The sequence below is a fragment of the Drosophila grimshawi genome, unplaced genomic scaffold (genome assembly GCF_018153295.1).
Source record: "Drosophila grimshawi isolate 15287-2541.00 unplaced genomic scaffold, ASM1815329v1 contig_1006, whole genome shotgun sequence".
NCBI classification, from domain to species: domain Eukaryota; kingdom Metazoa; phylum Arthropoda; class Insecta; order Diptera; family Drosophilidae; genus Drosophila; species Drosophila grimshawi.
This window is the reverse complement of record NW_025062489.1, coordinates 1,477,788-1,494,642: the sequence shown is the minus strand read 5'-3', so window position 1 is coordinate 1,494,642 and position 16,855 is coordinate 1,477,788. Positions and strand designations below refer to the sequence as shown.

Sequence of the window (16,855 nt, the reverse complement as noted above, 5' to 3'; positions counted from 1 at the left end):
TGCTCCATTTTTGTCCGTCGCCCAGTTGAAGCTGTTTATTTCCTGGTTAAATTCATTGCCACGGAATATTTACGCAACGGAGTATCGCCCACTTGGTACTTGTGTACTTAGTTTGTCCCTTTCAGGCGGCACTTTTCGCACTTTGGCTGTTGTTTTTATTCCCATATTTATTTCTTTTTTTTTTCTTGGTTTTTAGCTGGCTTTTTGTTCATTTGGCTTTTTGTGACCTTTTGGAAGCCGCTTAGCTACCAGACCATAAATTTTGAGCTGGAGTGTCCAGAGAGTTGGGCAATCGCAAAATATCAGAAAACTTTCATTTGAAGTGTATATGTATGTGTGTGCGCTTGTCTATATATATGTGCATGTGTGTGTGTGTGTGTGTATAAGTTGTACAGGTCTGTTGTGATCCCTATGCGCCCCCTTTTTGTCCTTTCTTTCTCCTCCTTTCCTTTTCTTTCATTTTGCATAAATTAACAAGAAGGCTAAAATACGAGCACTTGGTCAACAGTTTTTGCAATTTAGCCATATTTATTTTGTGTGTGTGTGTGTAAGTGTGCTTATGTATATGCGTGTAGAGAGTTGCTGTGCTGGTGTGTGCCAATTGGCACTCAACAAGGCAGCTAACCTTGTCACTCAGAAGGCAACTGTTAAATCTTGTTGAAGTGTTCGAGTGCTTTTGAATGAATAATTTCAACTCTTGCTGAATCAACATTTTTAGCCAAAATGGGGAAGTATGTGTGAAATGCACACAGTTTTGCCAGAGCTAACATGAAATCATAAAATGCAAATCAAATCAATGATGCAAAATAGAGTGGATTAAATAATTGATGTACAGGTAGATGACATTCAACAAGAAGCAGTTAAATGGCTTATATGTTATTTATAAATTTCCGAAGCATCAATCGATTAGGTTATGTTAAAAGCACTAGTCAGTTGTTGCTCAGCAAAAACTGAGTGGCCTTATGCCAATCAGTATGCTCGCAACATTGTCTCTGAGAATAGGACTCATAGTTCGCTGCTTTTCCATATTGACGGGCTGTGCATGCGCTTGGGAAAGCTGGTATAGGTCCGCATAGTATTCCATGCCGGGGATGCCAACCGCATTGAAACTGGCCGATACCTCGGTACAGTCAATGATCGAGGTCTTGAGAGGGGTTACCAGTAGTGTTGAATAGTACGGCACCTTCTTTCCCTCCATGAGCTCCCTGACGAGCAGCACGGCGGTCCGTGAGCCAGCCAATAGATTCCATCGCGACCAGCTAAAGTTGTGCGAGAGGGCCAGTGTCGAAATGCAGGCATACGTATGCATTTCCATAACATAGTTTTTCTCGCATGAGCCCTCCGTATAGCAGAAGGCATCCTCATCCGGGAAGATATCGACAGCAGAGAGAATCAGTGTCGCCTTCAGCTCGGCCAAGGACAGAGTCTTGCCAAGCATGTCCGTAATGACCTGAGTGCTGCCACCCTGGAAATTATTAACAGTGTAGCCGGACTCGGTAATGGTCATGTCCAAACTGATTAGCGAAGCGGTGAAGCTAAAGAGTATTGTGCCCGGACTGCAATGCAAAGCAAAACTACGAAAAATGATGGTATGTGAGAGTGGTTGTTTCTTACTTCTTCAAATCAGGTCGCAGATCCCAAGTTTGATAGGGCATATTGCTATATTTATTCAGAGCGAAGCCAAAAATGCCTATGTTGTGGTAGAGTAGTTTAATATGTCAGGCGATAACGATTTTTTTAAACTGAGTCACAAAATGTGCACAATTTTTTGTGTACAATATCTATTTGGGACGTTGCTTACCCAGTCGACCCGTGCGAAATTGTATGGAGAGCTTGTCCTCATTGAACTTGGTGTCGTGCACATCCCGTGTGCTCCACTTGCCCTGAGTGATGGCCGCTGTGCTGCTCAGTTTTTGTCTGCGACTATTGGGTTCAAGCGGATGCAATGAGAAACAAGTTTGAATAACTTATTTTAGATATATTGATATGCAGTTGAATATCATATGGAAAATAAATCGAATTGAAAAATGCACTTTGGTAAATATGAAAATACGAAAATACTTGTAGCCTTATTTCTTAAATAATATTGATGAAATTGTTACGAGTGATCAAGATTATAATAGTAGTAGCAGTAATAATTGTGGCTACTGTTGATATCGGCAATCGATGCTTATCGATATACTTCTTCGTCGTATGGCTTACGATATTTTATATACCAAATCTCGTCTAAACGGACTATCTAGGACTAGTGGCTGATCGAATCGGTTTGAATGGGAACAGGGTTTCAACAAAGAGAGAAGGAAGGATAAGTTAATACTGATTTACATACGCTTCACTATCACAGTTGTCACTATTGCTGTTTCTGCTCAGCACCTGTTGTAAAGTGCCGCCTGTGGAGGACTCTCCGCCCCCGTCGGCGTCGCCGCCCTCGAGCAGCTCGAGGAGGCTGTCCTCGTTATCGTCATCGTCCTCGCTGCTGTCCAGACTTTCCGCAGCGGACTTTGGCGTCGTCTCCGTCTCGTTGGTCTTCAGCTGTGTGTCCCGCACAAAGGAGATACCCGTGTAGTAGGCAAAGGCGGCAGCAGCTGCAGCTGGCTGCAGAACTTCGACAAGCTCCTGGCTAAGTGGACGCACGTCTTCTGTTAGATCCTCCTCGGTAACATCGTGCTGTGAGCCGCTTGCTGAGAGCTGCTCTGATATTTCATGCAGAAGCTGCTCCTGCTGCTCACGGGGCAGCTGCATACGCCACAATCGATCCATGTCTTCGATCAGCTGCGAGAACAGATAACATCCTCTGGGCGTCACGGGCGGTGGACGGGTCTGCGAACGAAACTTGAGCAGTTTGTCAAAGCAGAGTGGCGGAAATAACTCTGCCGGCCCAGCTGAATCCAGGAACTCAGCACCAATGCCAATGGACTTGCTCGCTGGCTGTGTGGAGTCCGTTTGTTGTTTTGTTGTTGCTGCTCCTGTTCCTGTTGCAACGTCCTGCATGGCTGCTGAACGCTGACCGAGTCGCACATGAGTTTGACGTGCCAGGAACATCACCTGTCGCTGCGGCTGTCCGTTGCTTGATTGCGGCGTCTGTTGCTCGAGGCGCACACAGAAGCCCTGCGGCAGTCGCGGCACCACAAAATCCTTGACCAGCCCATATAGATCGACATTGGCAGGAATCGCTCGCAAATCGAAATCGCCAATTTCACGCAGCGCTTGCGTTTGTATGGCGGCCAGATCCGATTTTTGGGAACGCAGCTGGTGCTTGGGTGGAGCACGGGGCGAACTCTTGAGCGGACTGGGCTGTGCGTTCGTTGAGAGTGGTGTCGCCTCGGTGGGCGTGGCTGTGGTGGCCGCTGCTGTCGCAGTTGCAGTTGCAGTTGCAGCAGCAGCTAAATCGGGCTTAACGCCGTCCGCCAGCTCGGATTCGAGTGTCTCGATGTGCGTCTCCCAGCGACAGGCAATCGGTGGCTCAAACCAAATCACAGAATCAGGCAGCCTGGAAGGCAAGTACATTATTTGAACTTGCTGCTTACTTAAAATCTATCAACTTACTGCAGAGTGACCAGAGCAAGTTTGTCCAGTGCCGCCTCAATCATGCGCATCTCGGCCTCAATCTCTTCGGGCAGTCGCCGCACGCCCGGCAACACCGGCGGCGGTGGCTTGTAGGTCTGATAATAGTCCTTATGCATCAGACTGTTGGCCGCAGAAACTGCAATCAAGCATAATAACAGATCAGACAGACAGTTGCCGAGACTTCTACTTGAACTGGCTGAGACCCACCGGTGCGTATAAAAGAGCGAGCATTGAGCTGTTTGTCCTGCTGCGGCGTCTCCAGGAAATCGATGCAATAGACGCCGCCAATGATGCGATACTTGCGCAGATTCACATCTGTTTCGAGCATGCCGTAGGCCTCCGGTCCGACGGCTCTACGACGCGCCTTATTCAGCTCATCTTCGTACTGGGCATAGAGCTTGTCGACATCATAGCTGCGCTCACGCGGCGGCTGTGAGCTGGCCGAGTGCTGTTCCTGTGTCAGCTGCTCCAGCTCCGATAGCGGAATGTCGCGGGCGCATTCGTCCAGCATCGATTGCAGAATCTCTTTGCGTTTGCGCCACTCGCGTTTTGTTTGTCGCAGAATTGCTGAGAGAGAGTGAAGAGTGGAAAATATGACAGATAAACGAACATAGCATGGCTTGGACAGATTATTTGGGGAGTAGATTCAGAGCTTCTAAATTGTATTCAGTCTTAGTTATGTGATCTTTACTGTATTGAGTAATGTATTTATCGTTTAATTGTTTGATTGAAATCGTTTCTGTTACGCAACCAGATTATTGTTGCAAATCATTATTACTAATTATTGTCCGGGTAATGACTGCTAATGCACTTTCAAAACTAAATGAATATTTCTTGAATGCATTTAAGTTCGAAGAGACTTACTGGCATTCTCGGAACGTGCATGTCTAAGTTGAAAGCTGCTGCAGTAGTCACTGAAGTGATCGTAGTTCAGCCAAAGACCCCGCAGTGCCGAGCTCTGCAGCAGCACAGTGGGTGGCAGCGAGATGTTCATCTCGATGGTGGGAAAATCGATCTCGTTGTGAGCCGATTGCTCACCTATGCGCGCCTTTGGATTGACAGCTCTAAATGCAGAGAGGGAGAGATCCGAATCAAAGATGGAGATATGATATAGAGTAAGGTGATGCTAGGACTATTACATTTGAGCGTCCTTGGAAAATGTCCAAATAAAACTTTGAAATACAGATGAGCTGTAGATGTGCTTGGAGACGCCTGGCCTATCGATTCTGCAATCAAAAGTTTTAATTAATTATGTCTGCTGTGCTAACCAAGTGCAAATAACTCACTCCATGTCGCGCTCAATGTGTGACATTGTCTTGTGGGTAAACTCATCCAGATGCTGCTTGAGGAACACTCGCATCTCCGTCTTTAGCTTGACTAGATCGGCGGCCACGTGAATAGACCGCGACCGGGTGTACGAAAGGGATTCATCCAGTTCGTTGAGAATCTAGCAATTTATTTAGTGGAAATCAAACCAAGGTGAGAAGTCTTTGATTCCAAACAATAGTCAAGGAGTTTAGTTTGCAGTACTCACGCCGAGCACCTCCTTGATCCGTTGCGCATAGACATCGCCGAGGTTGCCCTGCTGTTGCCGGAGCGAGGAGCGCGTCAGATCCGGCACATTGGCATCCTGGGTGAGCAGGGTGCGCTCATCGGTGCGCAGCAGCCAGTTGCGTGCCTCGAGCTGTCGCTGGGCAATGTCCGCGTGCCACTGATGGATGTACTTGCGCAGATCACTGGGACTGGCCGCATTTGGCAGTCCATTGCAGCGCATGAACTTCTCCCAGTCGCACTCCTGCCGCTCGCCCGCCTTAATGCTTTCTATGGTGGTGTGCACGGCGTCGAAGAACTTCATGCTATCCTTCAGCTGAGCGCGACGCAGACGATTCTCGGCTACCTCCTGCTGTTGGCGATGCTTGGCCTGCTCCATTTCCAATTTCTTGCGCTGACGCGCCTCCTCCAGCTTTTTTAGTCTGTATGCGGAGATGAGGTGTGAAAGTGTGGTTAGCTATATCTGCGACTTAATACAAAGATAATGGACCAGATGCCATCTAGCTTCCATTGCTGCATTAAAAAATGAGCTTCACATGAATTACTTTTTTCACGAGATACGAAAACCGATTTTATGAATATTTAAGCCTTTGCAGGAACTATTATAATTTTGTCGTGAAGTTTGTAACGCATTGAAGAAGAAGTATCCGGCTAGACTTGTGACATGTATTCTTGCAGTAAAGGGAAGCCATCTTGATGAAACTTGAAATAAATCCGTGTTACTGCTGCAGGCGGATCATAAATATGTCAAAGCTGGCTGCACCTGATCACTATATCTTAAAGCTGTTAAACGACCGATCGGCCGAAGGATGTGTTCTTGTATCAAAAGGTAATGAGCCCAAACTGAATAGTTATTTAGAAGTGAACAGGTGGCCTCTGGTCTGTGAGGGTTTGCAATCTTTGGCGTGGCTAAGATAGCAAATCTTTCTTGTTTATGATATTATTTTATAATTTTTTAAAAATTATTTTATTGTGATTTCACAAACTTTTCCTTTTCCATTTCGATGCGGAGCAGTTCGGCCTGTTCGGCCTCGAGACGGGCCTTCTCCTTCTTTGACAGCTTTTTCTTTGGTGGCTGTAATTAAATTGTTTTATTTATTAATGGTATTTAATAACGGCTTCGATGTCACTCAAACCCCTTTGCCCTCCTACCATCGTATAGTATGCTTGCTGTCCTTTTACTTGCGTTTCCGTTAGCTGCCAAGTGCCAATTGCCGCACAGTTGCAACTAGCTGTGCAATGTGCCACCATTCACCAGCTAATCTACCAGTTGGCTTGTATTGATCCAACTTGCGGCAACTATAGCTACTACCTGTTGTCGCCCATGTTTGGGTTGTTGCCAAGTTATATTCATTGCCCACGCTCTCCTGGGTACTACAAAGCTTCCGCCGCCTGAGCTTCAGCTTCAGCATCAGCATCTGCTTGAGCTTGAGCTGTTGCAATAGCGGCAACCACGGTGCCCCTTAATTAAATATTCCACTGGGGATCACAGCTTAGTACACTTCGGATTTTTCCCTCGCTTTTTGCACTTTTAACTCCCCAGAGCAGGGTTGAGAGGTGGAGTGGGAGAAGTGGGTTGTGGTTACCATGACGAAGGCGTCACTGGACTGGATAACAGTTGAGCGGTTGCTGCTGCAAGCGATAAACTTAACAACGCTGATTATTCTCGCTTTTGTCCCCAATGACTCCAAAGCCAAATGTGTCAGACGCCTTGTCACGCCCACAAATGGTTATTTGATGTTAATTAGTATGTGCCGGCCCTAAAGATGAGTAACGAACGAAAATGTCAACCCCAATTATTTCGGGGCACGAGCCCTCTTGGCCGTAAATCGAAAAATGGGAGTAGAAAATATTTTATGCCCCTTCTATGTGATTCAGCGTTCCATGATACTTAAGAGATTCGCTAATCTCAGACCCCCATTAGGTTAAAATATCTCTACGAACTCCATTCAAATATATTGATGATGCATTTTGCCAGCAAAATTGGCACAATCATCATTTTCAATTACTGATATTGATTTGGTTCTACTGAGTGAAATTCGCTTAAGCATTTAGTGTTCACCTAGTGGCTGATTGTGGTTTAAGTTGTTTGAAAGATATTATCAAGCCCTGCAATACTATTTATTTCTTTTTGAAACTAATAAATTTTGTGAATTTTTCTAAATTTTTTTTTCATTGTGTTTTTTTTTCAATAGAAAACTCAGAATGCTTTGCACGCGATTTACCTCATTTTTCATTATGCGTCCAAAAAAAACTTTGTCTACGTCCTGATTCTGGCTCGAATGGTATTACCAGTTCACCAGTTTCCTATTTTACGCCTAATTTGAACTTGTTTTTTTGTTTGCCAGTATCTGACACGACACTCGCCTTACTCCCCTCGCATTCTCCTATGTTAGCCGCTTTAGATAGCATAAACTTTTTTGGAGCAGGCTTTGGTTGAGGGGAGGTGTGTGGTTGACTGAGGTGCGATGGGGTGGAATGGGAAGCAGGTAGCAGTAGCAGGGTGACTACGACGGTTAATTACCAGGCAATTTAAATAGCAGGTCATAGCAGTCTGAACAGTGCCGCAGTACCGCGATGTCAGCTCACATTTCACATTTAAAATCTTTTCGGCTAATTGCCGAGTGCGGAGGCAGCCCCGCTTATCAAACTTAATGAGCAGCCTTTTGGGGCAGTGAGCAAAGCGACTACAGATCGCAACAGCAGCCATAACGTTTTGTTAATCAGATTCGAGTGGCATATTATATAAAGGAAGTGTCCGTTTTGATAGTGTGAAAATAAGAAGGAATAATATTAACATTGCCAGCGTAGTCTGAAAATGTTATGTAATACAAGCTTGCTGAGACAGAGAATTTTTCGAGTCTACTTTTTTCGAACGCTGACAAGATGGAGCAGATCGTCTTATTTTTATTTCTGAAGCGAAATAATAATATGGATTAAAAAAGTCCGTCAAAACAAAATGTTGTATTAATTTTACAATTCTTACAGTTAAAAAAAAAATATATATATATATAAATAAATGCATTAAAAATGTTATTTATTGCGGGAACTTGATGTTGTAGCTGAAGCTGTGACTGTGTGATACACTTATGTATATGGCTCGTATATGATATAAGTCTTTTCTGTAAGCTGCGGCAAAGCTGCGCCAGCTGGCCTATTGTAATATATGCATGTGTAAATATACATATGTATGTATACTATTTGGCCTCAGTCGTGTAAGTAAAATTGGTTGGCATGCCAATAAATGATAAAGCCGCATGCGTAATTAGCTGCGTTCTTTTTAGGCACGCACTTAAGAGGTTTTCCTGCCGCCGTTTATTTCAATTCATTTTATTTCTCTTTTGTGTGGTGCCTGACACAAAGATGCGAGCTGCTCAAGCGTAAGCTGGCTGAGTAGTGGCTGCACAATAAAAATTTATCATACGCAGCGTTGACGTTGACAGATCGTTGAGCTGAAGCGATGCCGACAGGCGACAAGCGACGAACGACAAAAGGACAAAGGACAAGCACCGACAGCAGTCACAATCATGAGTAGGAGGACAAGTTGGAGTAAGAGAAGGACATCTGCCATGCTCGTGCGATGTGATGTTGATGTGGTGGCACATTCTCACTGAATGCGGCACGCTTCAGCGCATTTTGCAATATGACAAAAAATTTGGTGAATATGAATCTGCTGCGCTGCTTGCGTCCTGCTGGCAAAGTCAGCTTCAGCTCAGCGCAACTCAACTGAACTGAGCTAAACGGAGCTCTGCCTCAACCACTGGCTTTAAGGGAGCTGATGCTGCTGTCCTTAACCCAAGTAAACTGAATGTGTTGAAAGCTACTACAGCAGCTTGAAAAATTGGGTTTAAGCATATTTTATTTCTTTCAACAGACAAATTTTCTATTTGTTTATTCATTTTTCTCAGTAAGTAATTCGGTTTTATTATGGGCTATATGAACCAATAATATTATTCCAGTAACTGATTGTTGAATTGTGGTTAAGGTTCATGTTCCGGTTCTCAATTTCAATCGTCAAAGTCGCACTTCCGGTTTCGGTTTGATACTTTGGTAGAATCTCATGCACTGACTTTCATACATTTTTTTGATCTGTGATCTAAGGTGTAAATTTGACATCATTTCTCAAAGCAGCCGTTGAAACGTTGCATTCTGCAAAGCAAAATTGCAAGATTAAATGTAGACAAGAGCGTGAAAGTGAGAAAATTCACATGCCTTACGTGTGTGTGTATGAGTAATGTATTCTGATAAGCACATACGTTACTCACTCCCATTTTCATTTGAACATTTTCTCAATTTCGCAGTTGCTGTAGGGTTAATGCAGAAACGTTGCAGTTGCCACACGCTTCTCTCAGGGCCCGATTCATTTTAATTTTTATGTAATTTTCTTCTTTTTTTTGTCTATATTTTAGCAGAGGGTATTCTCGCTATGTACTGAATTGAGTGGTGCATAGAGTACATATCTAAGTTCTTTGTTTTTTATTTAGAAGATGAACTTAGTAACTGAAAAAGCCTTATTTCTCGTAAAATTTGGTTTTGTATAATACATATATATATATATACCCCATAAAGTATGCATACAAATTCTTGTCTATCAATGCGTATGAACGGGCTGATCTCTAAGAATATAAGAGCGAGAGATCTAAAGAAACTTAATTTCCTTTACGCTACGTGTGGTTTAATTCATTTCTCGATAGCTCTCATGCAAATATCAATACAAATCTATTGCCGATGTGAATACAAGCTAAAAAGGTATTGATCCACTGTTAAAATTTATTTAGTGTGTTTGTGTGAATATCTAAGACGTGGTTGACTTATGATAGATGAAAGCTTGGGTTCAGGGTATCACCTAGTCGAGCTGTGTCGACCAGCGTACTCTTAATTCTTTGTGCTTTTTTTGCCAGCTTCGTGACAAATTGCTGCTCGCATCGTTGTTCAGATGCTTCTGAGGCTGCTGATGAGACTGCTGCAGGCGTGGAAAATTGCCAGCTAGTTAAGCGTGCAACTTGCCAAAGGCATACTGCAGCTATAAGCACACACGAGCACATAGGGGCACATAAGGAAAAAAAAAAAGGATGAGAGACAGATGCAAGCACACAATGACAAGTGCAATGAAAATTAATTACAGTCAATTTTACTTTAATATGCATATGTGTGTGTGTGTGTGTGCGAGTTGCTTCCTGACCAGATTTTTAATTATGCCTTCAAAGACAGTGGGCAACTAGCTGCCCAGAGGGGTGCCCACAACGCCATCCTCAGCTCTTGGCCTGCGCCTGCAGAGCGCGTTTGTGCGTTAGGAGCACTCATAATGTGCATATTACGACGTTTATTGCAATGTGCACATCAGAAGACAAACACTCTCACACACACACACACACACACCCTCTCCCCCACACCCCCCACCCGCTTCGACTATGCTTTGGTCGCAGCAGCTGTCAATTTTTGCCTTTGGCCATTGCAACCATGGGCAACTTAGTCCCCAGCAAGAGTCTGCCTCTGGCTCCTTCTCTGTCAACTTTGGCCGCTATATATCCATCCCATCTGATGCTGATGGAGCTGTCAGTTTTGATCGGCAACTGTTCAATTCTAGCATTCCAGTAAAGGGGGAAACCAATTTAAGCATTGCTCAATAGTATCGAAGAACAGCAGGTGCGTTTATTAGTTTCTCAACTAAACACTACAAAGGCGAGATACAGGTTTTAACACATATTACAAAATATTACAGGCAAATACAAATAGTCTACAGTTAGAGACTTAGAGAGAGAATTGTTTTTATTAAATTGTTTGCGTGTTTGTGGAATTATTTGGAGTTGTCTTAATAAAAGTTTCCGTAGCTACAAATAATCATTTTAAGGCAACCCAAGAACGGCTGACTGTAATACAGATTATGTAAATATTATTTATTAAAATAGGTTGTTAAAGCGGAACCGTTAGCCGAATCTATCCGAGAATAAGCCAAAGCCGGAAATTCAAAACTTTTTTAAATACCTGTAACTGTTGCGATTATTAACAAAGCCATCGTAACGGTACAACATAATGATTGTGTCTTAGACCGGTACGAAATCCAATACCGTCATAATTTAAAAAATTAAATTCATTACCTTTGCCAAGCTACGACAAGAACTAGATCCAGAATCGTAAACCGTAATCGTTTTGACATCTGTATTTGATTAAACATTTTATAAATGCATTTCACGTAATTACTTTCCATATATATAAATATATATTATTATGTTATTTGTGAATACACCTCGTTAATATATTGAGATTTCAAATTGCAAACTAAAATTTAAATTAAATTCTGGTTCTTCTCTTGCAGCTGTTATTTATGCCGGATATCATACTCATATCGCCAAAAATTAAATCAAAAACAAAAAAGGAAAGAAATATAAGCGGAAAATTTTGGATAACTGTGAAACCTGAATGTAATTAGTTTTTTTTTTTTGGATAAATACTCAGAAATGATAATAAAGGATAAAAGCCCAAAAAGCAAATCGAGGCCAGCCGCAATTTAGCTAGAGACATATGATAACTAATAACAAATAATCTAAACACAAATGCAAATATACAAATGAAAAATAATAAATAAATAATGCAAGGCAATAATAACTAATAGATTACAAATAATACATAATGAGCAACTCGTATTTATTAGCTTGAATGCAAACTAAGTTTTATTAGCTGAATAATAAAATTGACACAAAATAAACACTTAACAATAATTAGCATTAAAAAAAAGAAACATATAAATTAATAATTAGAAATTGATGCATCAAATTATAAGAAAATAATTTAAATTAAATAAAACCAATTTACGCCATTGTGATTCCTAATTTTAGACATTATGCGTCAAGAACTAAATAAGGCTTAAGATAAAAGAAAATTTTAAATTTAAATCAAACCAAAAAGTTGTAACACACAATAAATAACGCATCTAAAACCGAAGCTTTAAATAAAACAAACAAATTAAAAATAAAAAAAAACAAGCAACCACAAACAGAAATCGCGCCAAAAACAAATGACCAAAAATAAATGCCGCAAAAGTTGATGGGCAAAATATTTACGAAATAACTCAAAAACATAACTAAACTGCAAAACATAACGAAGGAGCAGATTGATGAAGTAGCAACAAACCACAAACACAAAACAACACAGAACGCAACGCCAGCCGCCCACAGCAACAACAACAACAAGCACAGCAACAGACAGACAGCAACGCCAACAACAACTAAACCGCAATAAACTCTGAGTTGAATTCCATCCAATATTATAACTTGCAACGGCCAAAAAATTTGTGCAGCCTCGAAAGAGTATGCAGCAGAATTTGTAATGCTGCTGCTAGCAACAGCAACGGCAACAGCACCAGCAGCAGCAGCAGCAGCAGCAGCAACACCCACAATAACAACAAAAAAGCATCCAAGCTCTTGTGTGCTCTCCTCTCACTCTCTTTCACTGTCTCTCTCTCTCTCTCTCTATCTCTCTCTTCTGCAAATCTTCAATACTACAGTTGTAAAACACTATAAAAAGTAAAGCAAAAGCTGAGGCCTATGCAATTATCGCCGCGTTCTACGTCAGGTTTCTAATCAAGTCGCGCGTTTTGGATAAGCTGCCTGTGCAACGCCCAAGCCGCCAAGATGACCATGTGGCAGAGTGGCGGCATGGGAGGCCATGGCTCCCAGAACAATCCATGGATGAAACTGATGGGCATCGTGCACAAGGAGCGCCGCCATACAGAGAATGTGCAAAGTCAGAGCGGCTCCAACGAGCGGAACTTGAATCAGTAAGTATACCGATTAACATGATCTCATTTAAGATTCAGTAGAAATTTTAAGAAGAACCTCTGTATTGGGATTTCGATTTGTTGGATCTCTATAAATATTAAGGGCAACTTTATTATTAATATTATAATATCTTAAATAACTATCTATATCTTAAGCTTGATATTGAAGACTGAATAATTTCACTCGTGCTGTTGAAAATGCATAAACATACAATGTGTTCAGACACGCTGCGAATAATAAATATGAATAGAAAATTAAATTAAATTATACTTCGAGACGCTAATGGAAGAGCAGAAGTCCCCGCTCAAAAGCCACACACAATGAGCAAACGGACTTGGGGAAATAAAATATATATGTATACCCTTGCAGATCTGCTAATATCTAAATTTTGGTCCACTGTTGGAAATCGTACTATATTCTTTTACATTTTCAGAAAATTTTTGGTATATTTGCGTAGTGATGTTGTGTCAGAAAGGAGTACGTGAATATCTATTTCGTTTCCACAACTTAAGACTTATCTTTCTACCAATTTTTCCTATGTCAGCTATGTAATATAGTGGTCTGATCCAGTCGCTTCTTACCTAATTACTTTCTTTGGAAAAAGGATAGATATAAACCAAGTTTCAGCACGATTGGCTTAACTTGATAGTCAAGTCGATCAAAGGTATAAAAAGAAAAATTAAATAAAGTAAAAGGGAAAGTAAATAATGAACGATTGAACACGTTTTCCAAACCATCGCAATGACTAAGAATACTTCAACTGATTTGCCGCATATACATATGCACATAAACAGTATTGCATAGTCCTTTGACTTCCCATCGTGATAATAAGCCACAATTTGCATAGCTGGTGAACGTCCAGCTTACTGGTTAGCAGGGAATACTTTTGAACGTGCCGGCACGCGTTTATTCTGCTTGTGCGGCAAGGAATGAAATCTTGTTTCTCCTCTTGTTTGATTTTAAAAGGGGTCTCCAAATTTTTTTTCGCGAAATAACACATTTGGGGAAACGTCTCCGAACCCAGAAAAAATATCTGTTCGTGATCAGCAACACCAGCCGAGCCGATATAGTCATGTGGGTCTGTCTGATTCTATACAAAATAGTAGTGGTTTTCTAACCTTTTCTATGAGACTTTATGAAAATCATTTACATCACACTTCTATGTCAGATAGCTCCTATAAAAACAATCGGTCCATTTTCATACTCTCAACCAATTAAAAAAAAATTAAAGAGAGTATAATGAAGTTTTGCAAAAGTAAAGAAAAGAAGAAAGACGTTCCTCCGATCCCACGAAGTAAATATATTATTGATCAGAATCAACATTCGGCTTAGTCATTTTCATCTGCACGTCCGTCAGAATATTCGTCTCTATGTCTAAAAATATGGAATATAAATTCTCATAAGCCATATACAGTTGATTTTTATTTTTTTGTAAAACTCTCTTCTTTTCTCAATTATCGATATAAGTAAATTTCAAATCTGAAAGTTATAGCCTTCCATTTAATGTAAAATATATTTGAACATTTTATTGATAGAATAATATATGTAACAGTTATGTTCAGGATATATCGTCGTCAGGCTCTCTAGATCATTGTTGAAGTAAGCATAAGGACTTCGGTCTGCCGGGGTAGCAGTTTTTTGTTTTTGTTTTTGTTTTTATTTGAGTGTGCCATGAGTGCTGGGAGTACTTGTAAAACATGGGCAAGTTGCGCAATTAAATGGCCCATCCCTCTTGCACCTACACCAGTTGGCTTTTTTCGAGTATTAATGTTAAGAAGCCTTCGGGCTTGAACAAGTATATTGAATTGTAGCTGCGCCTGGCTGCCTGCACATGCCGTACACACAAATCAAGGTGACTGTCCTGTATAGTTACCACACAACACATTCGCACCACCGCACCATCCGTGGCCTCTTGGGGCTTTTAAAATTGGCTATAAACGCGCTGAAGCATAAATGGATTTACACACATGCAGCTTGTTACTGCAATCCATTTCCATTCCATGTTGCATGCACTGACAAGCAACCATCACGCCACGCCCCCAGTTATTGTCATGGTATACCTCGTTCCCTCCATCCACAAGCGCCCTTCAGATAAATGTGGTACTTTCTGAGGTAGTTACTATTATTATTATGGTAGTGGTTTCACCTTTTTTTCTTGCCACATGTACTCGTATACAAAGCAATGGAAGCGTGAATATCTCTCGACTCACATTTAAAACAAAGCTAATAGAATCAATTGGAACAATTGCCTTGGGCTTGTACCTGTTTTCGACTGACTACAATTCCATTTCACATTGAGATTACGAGCAGCCAAATTTGTGGGCAAGTTTCCCATTGGGTGGGAGTACAAATATTTTTCAGAGAATTGAACTCATTCGACATTTATTCTCCAAATGAAAAGCAATTGAAAGCCAATTGAAGTAAAAATAAATAATAAATGAAAAAAAATTCATTTATATTTAAACATAAGTATATATATATTTTTTTTTTTAAACATACGTACCATAACTTCCTGAAGCACAGCAAAAGCATCCTCAGTATTCGGTTGAAACGGAATTTGGAAATTTGTTACGAGTTGGCCTTAAGTGCTTTGCGGCAATACACATGAAGTGGTTCAGTGCTTACAACTTGGTTAGGTTCCTACGGCAATGGCAATGAATATGTATGAGTGAAAACGAGTGTGGAAGGCAGCCCTCGAGTTCGATTGAGTGGTTTGAGTGGATTGACTTAAATAATACGAGTCCCCACTCAATGCTCTTGTCTGTATGCAGCATAGCTAGTTAAACGTTTAAGACTGTATGGCATAGAGAAGGACTGAAGTTGAACAATAGATGCATTTGAGGAGAATCATGGAAAGTGCGTATGACACTAAAACGTTCAAAACTCAAGCGCAAACGAAAAAGAAAATTAATAGAATCAAGTGAATTGATGACTGACAAATAAGCAAATAAACACAAAGTTAATGTTTCTAATCACTGATAACTGTAAATGAGAGAAGTAAAGTGGGACAAAATGTAGAACAAATATGTGTGTATACTATATTCAAGGGAGATATATAGAGAAAGTGATAGGTAAGATGGAATAATATAGGAGTGACACCAATAGCAATTCACAAACAATTTTTATAAAATAATTAAGGAGCATCTATCTTGATTATGATCAGATCGAATCTAAAAATATAAAATCCTCTTCTTACAAGTTTGATAAAGATTATTTAAACATTTAAAATGCTTCAAAATTATAAATGCTCCTTTAAACGTTTCTAGTTAGAATTCAAAGCAACTGCAAATACTACATAATATTTAGCATGCATTAATCATAGTGGTCATAATTTTGTGGCACAACACAAGCTGAGAAAACGCCCACAAGCAACAACAGCAAGAATAAACAACAACAATAACAATGGGCACATTTTATGCATGAGCACGACGAAGGTCAAAAGAGGCTGTCATGAAAGGGTTGCTGCCCCTTGCTTCATTGCCCGCCCATCCAGTTTTATGTGGACACGGTGCGCATGGGAATGGTTAGGGGACCGTGGCGACCACTTAGAACATTGGACTTGAGATCAGACACACGACGAGCTGACACTCCACCCAATATAAATGTGCGCCTCAAAGTAGGCAATGCCATTTCTGTGTATGTGTGTTTGTGTGTGTTTTTATTTGTTTGTCTCGGCATTGGTGTGTAGTGTGCAACAGTTGAACATTTCGAAATTTGCATAAATTTTGTTACATTCCTCACTGGCCGCGTAGCATGTAGCATGTTTGTAGGTAAACTTTGAATTTGTAGAATTGTGCACGAAAACTTTTTCCATTTGCGTGGGCGTTGCCATTGCCTATGTGTGCATGCTGTGTGTTGATAGCTTCAAAGGCTGCCATGTGCATATGAATATTTTATAAGCCTCTCACATGTAGCTGTATGTATGCGTGTGTGTGTGTGTGTGCGTATGCGTTTTGCCG

At 41.1% G+C, this 16,855-nt stretch overlaps 2 protein-coding genes and 1 long non-coding RNA gene across 4 annotated transcripts in view; 2 read left to right on the top strand and 1 right to left on the bottom strand.

Annotated features, from left to right (window-relative positions):
• LOC122322865 overlaps positions 1 to 11,682 on the top strand; it is a 29,183-nt gene extending 17,501 nt beyond the window's left edge. Inside the window, exon 4 of the long non-coding RNA XR_006246915.1 lies at positions 11,435 to 11,682. This is a non-coding gene — a long non-coding RNA (uncharacterized LOC122322865). The remainder of the gene's footprint in view (positions 1 to 11,434) is intronic.
• On the bottom strand, positions 906 to 6,305 carry LOC116805554 (dynein axonemal intermediate chain 7). Its single transcript, XM_043216377.1, has 12 exons — positions 6,271 to 6,305; positions 6,105 to 6,193; positions 5,102 to 5,540; positions 4,854 to 5,014; positions 4,707 to 4,793; positions 4,432 to 4,631; positions 3,775 to 4,134; positions 3,547 to 3,703; positions 2,330 to 3,490; positions 1,802 to 1,923; positions 1,615 to 1,690; positions 906 to 1,556 (listed from the first exon to the last, which is right to left on the bottom strand). The coding sequence occupies exons 1-12, from the start codon at positions 6,271 to 6,273 to the stop codon at positions 941 to 943; spliced, it is 3,471 nt and encodes a 1,156-aa protein (XP_043072312.1). The 5' UTR covers positions 6,274 to 6,305; the 3' UTR covers positions 906 to 940.
• A 616-nt stretch (positions 11,683 to 12,298) lies between the features above and the next one.
• Positions 12,299 to 16,855, top strand: part of LOC6565442 (potassium voltage-gated channel protein Shaker) — a 123,808-nt gene continuing 119,251 nt past the window's right edge. For both annotated transcript variants that reach the window (XM_032738528.2, XM_032738527.2), the window contains exon 1: positions 12,299 to 12,895. In XM_032738528.2, coding sequence (XP_032594419.1) covers positions 12,750 to 12,895 — 146 coding nt within the window. In that variant the 5' untranslated portion in view covers positions 12,299 to 12,749. The remainder of the gene's footprint in view (positions 12,896 to 16,855) is intronic.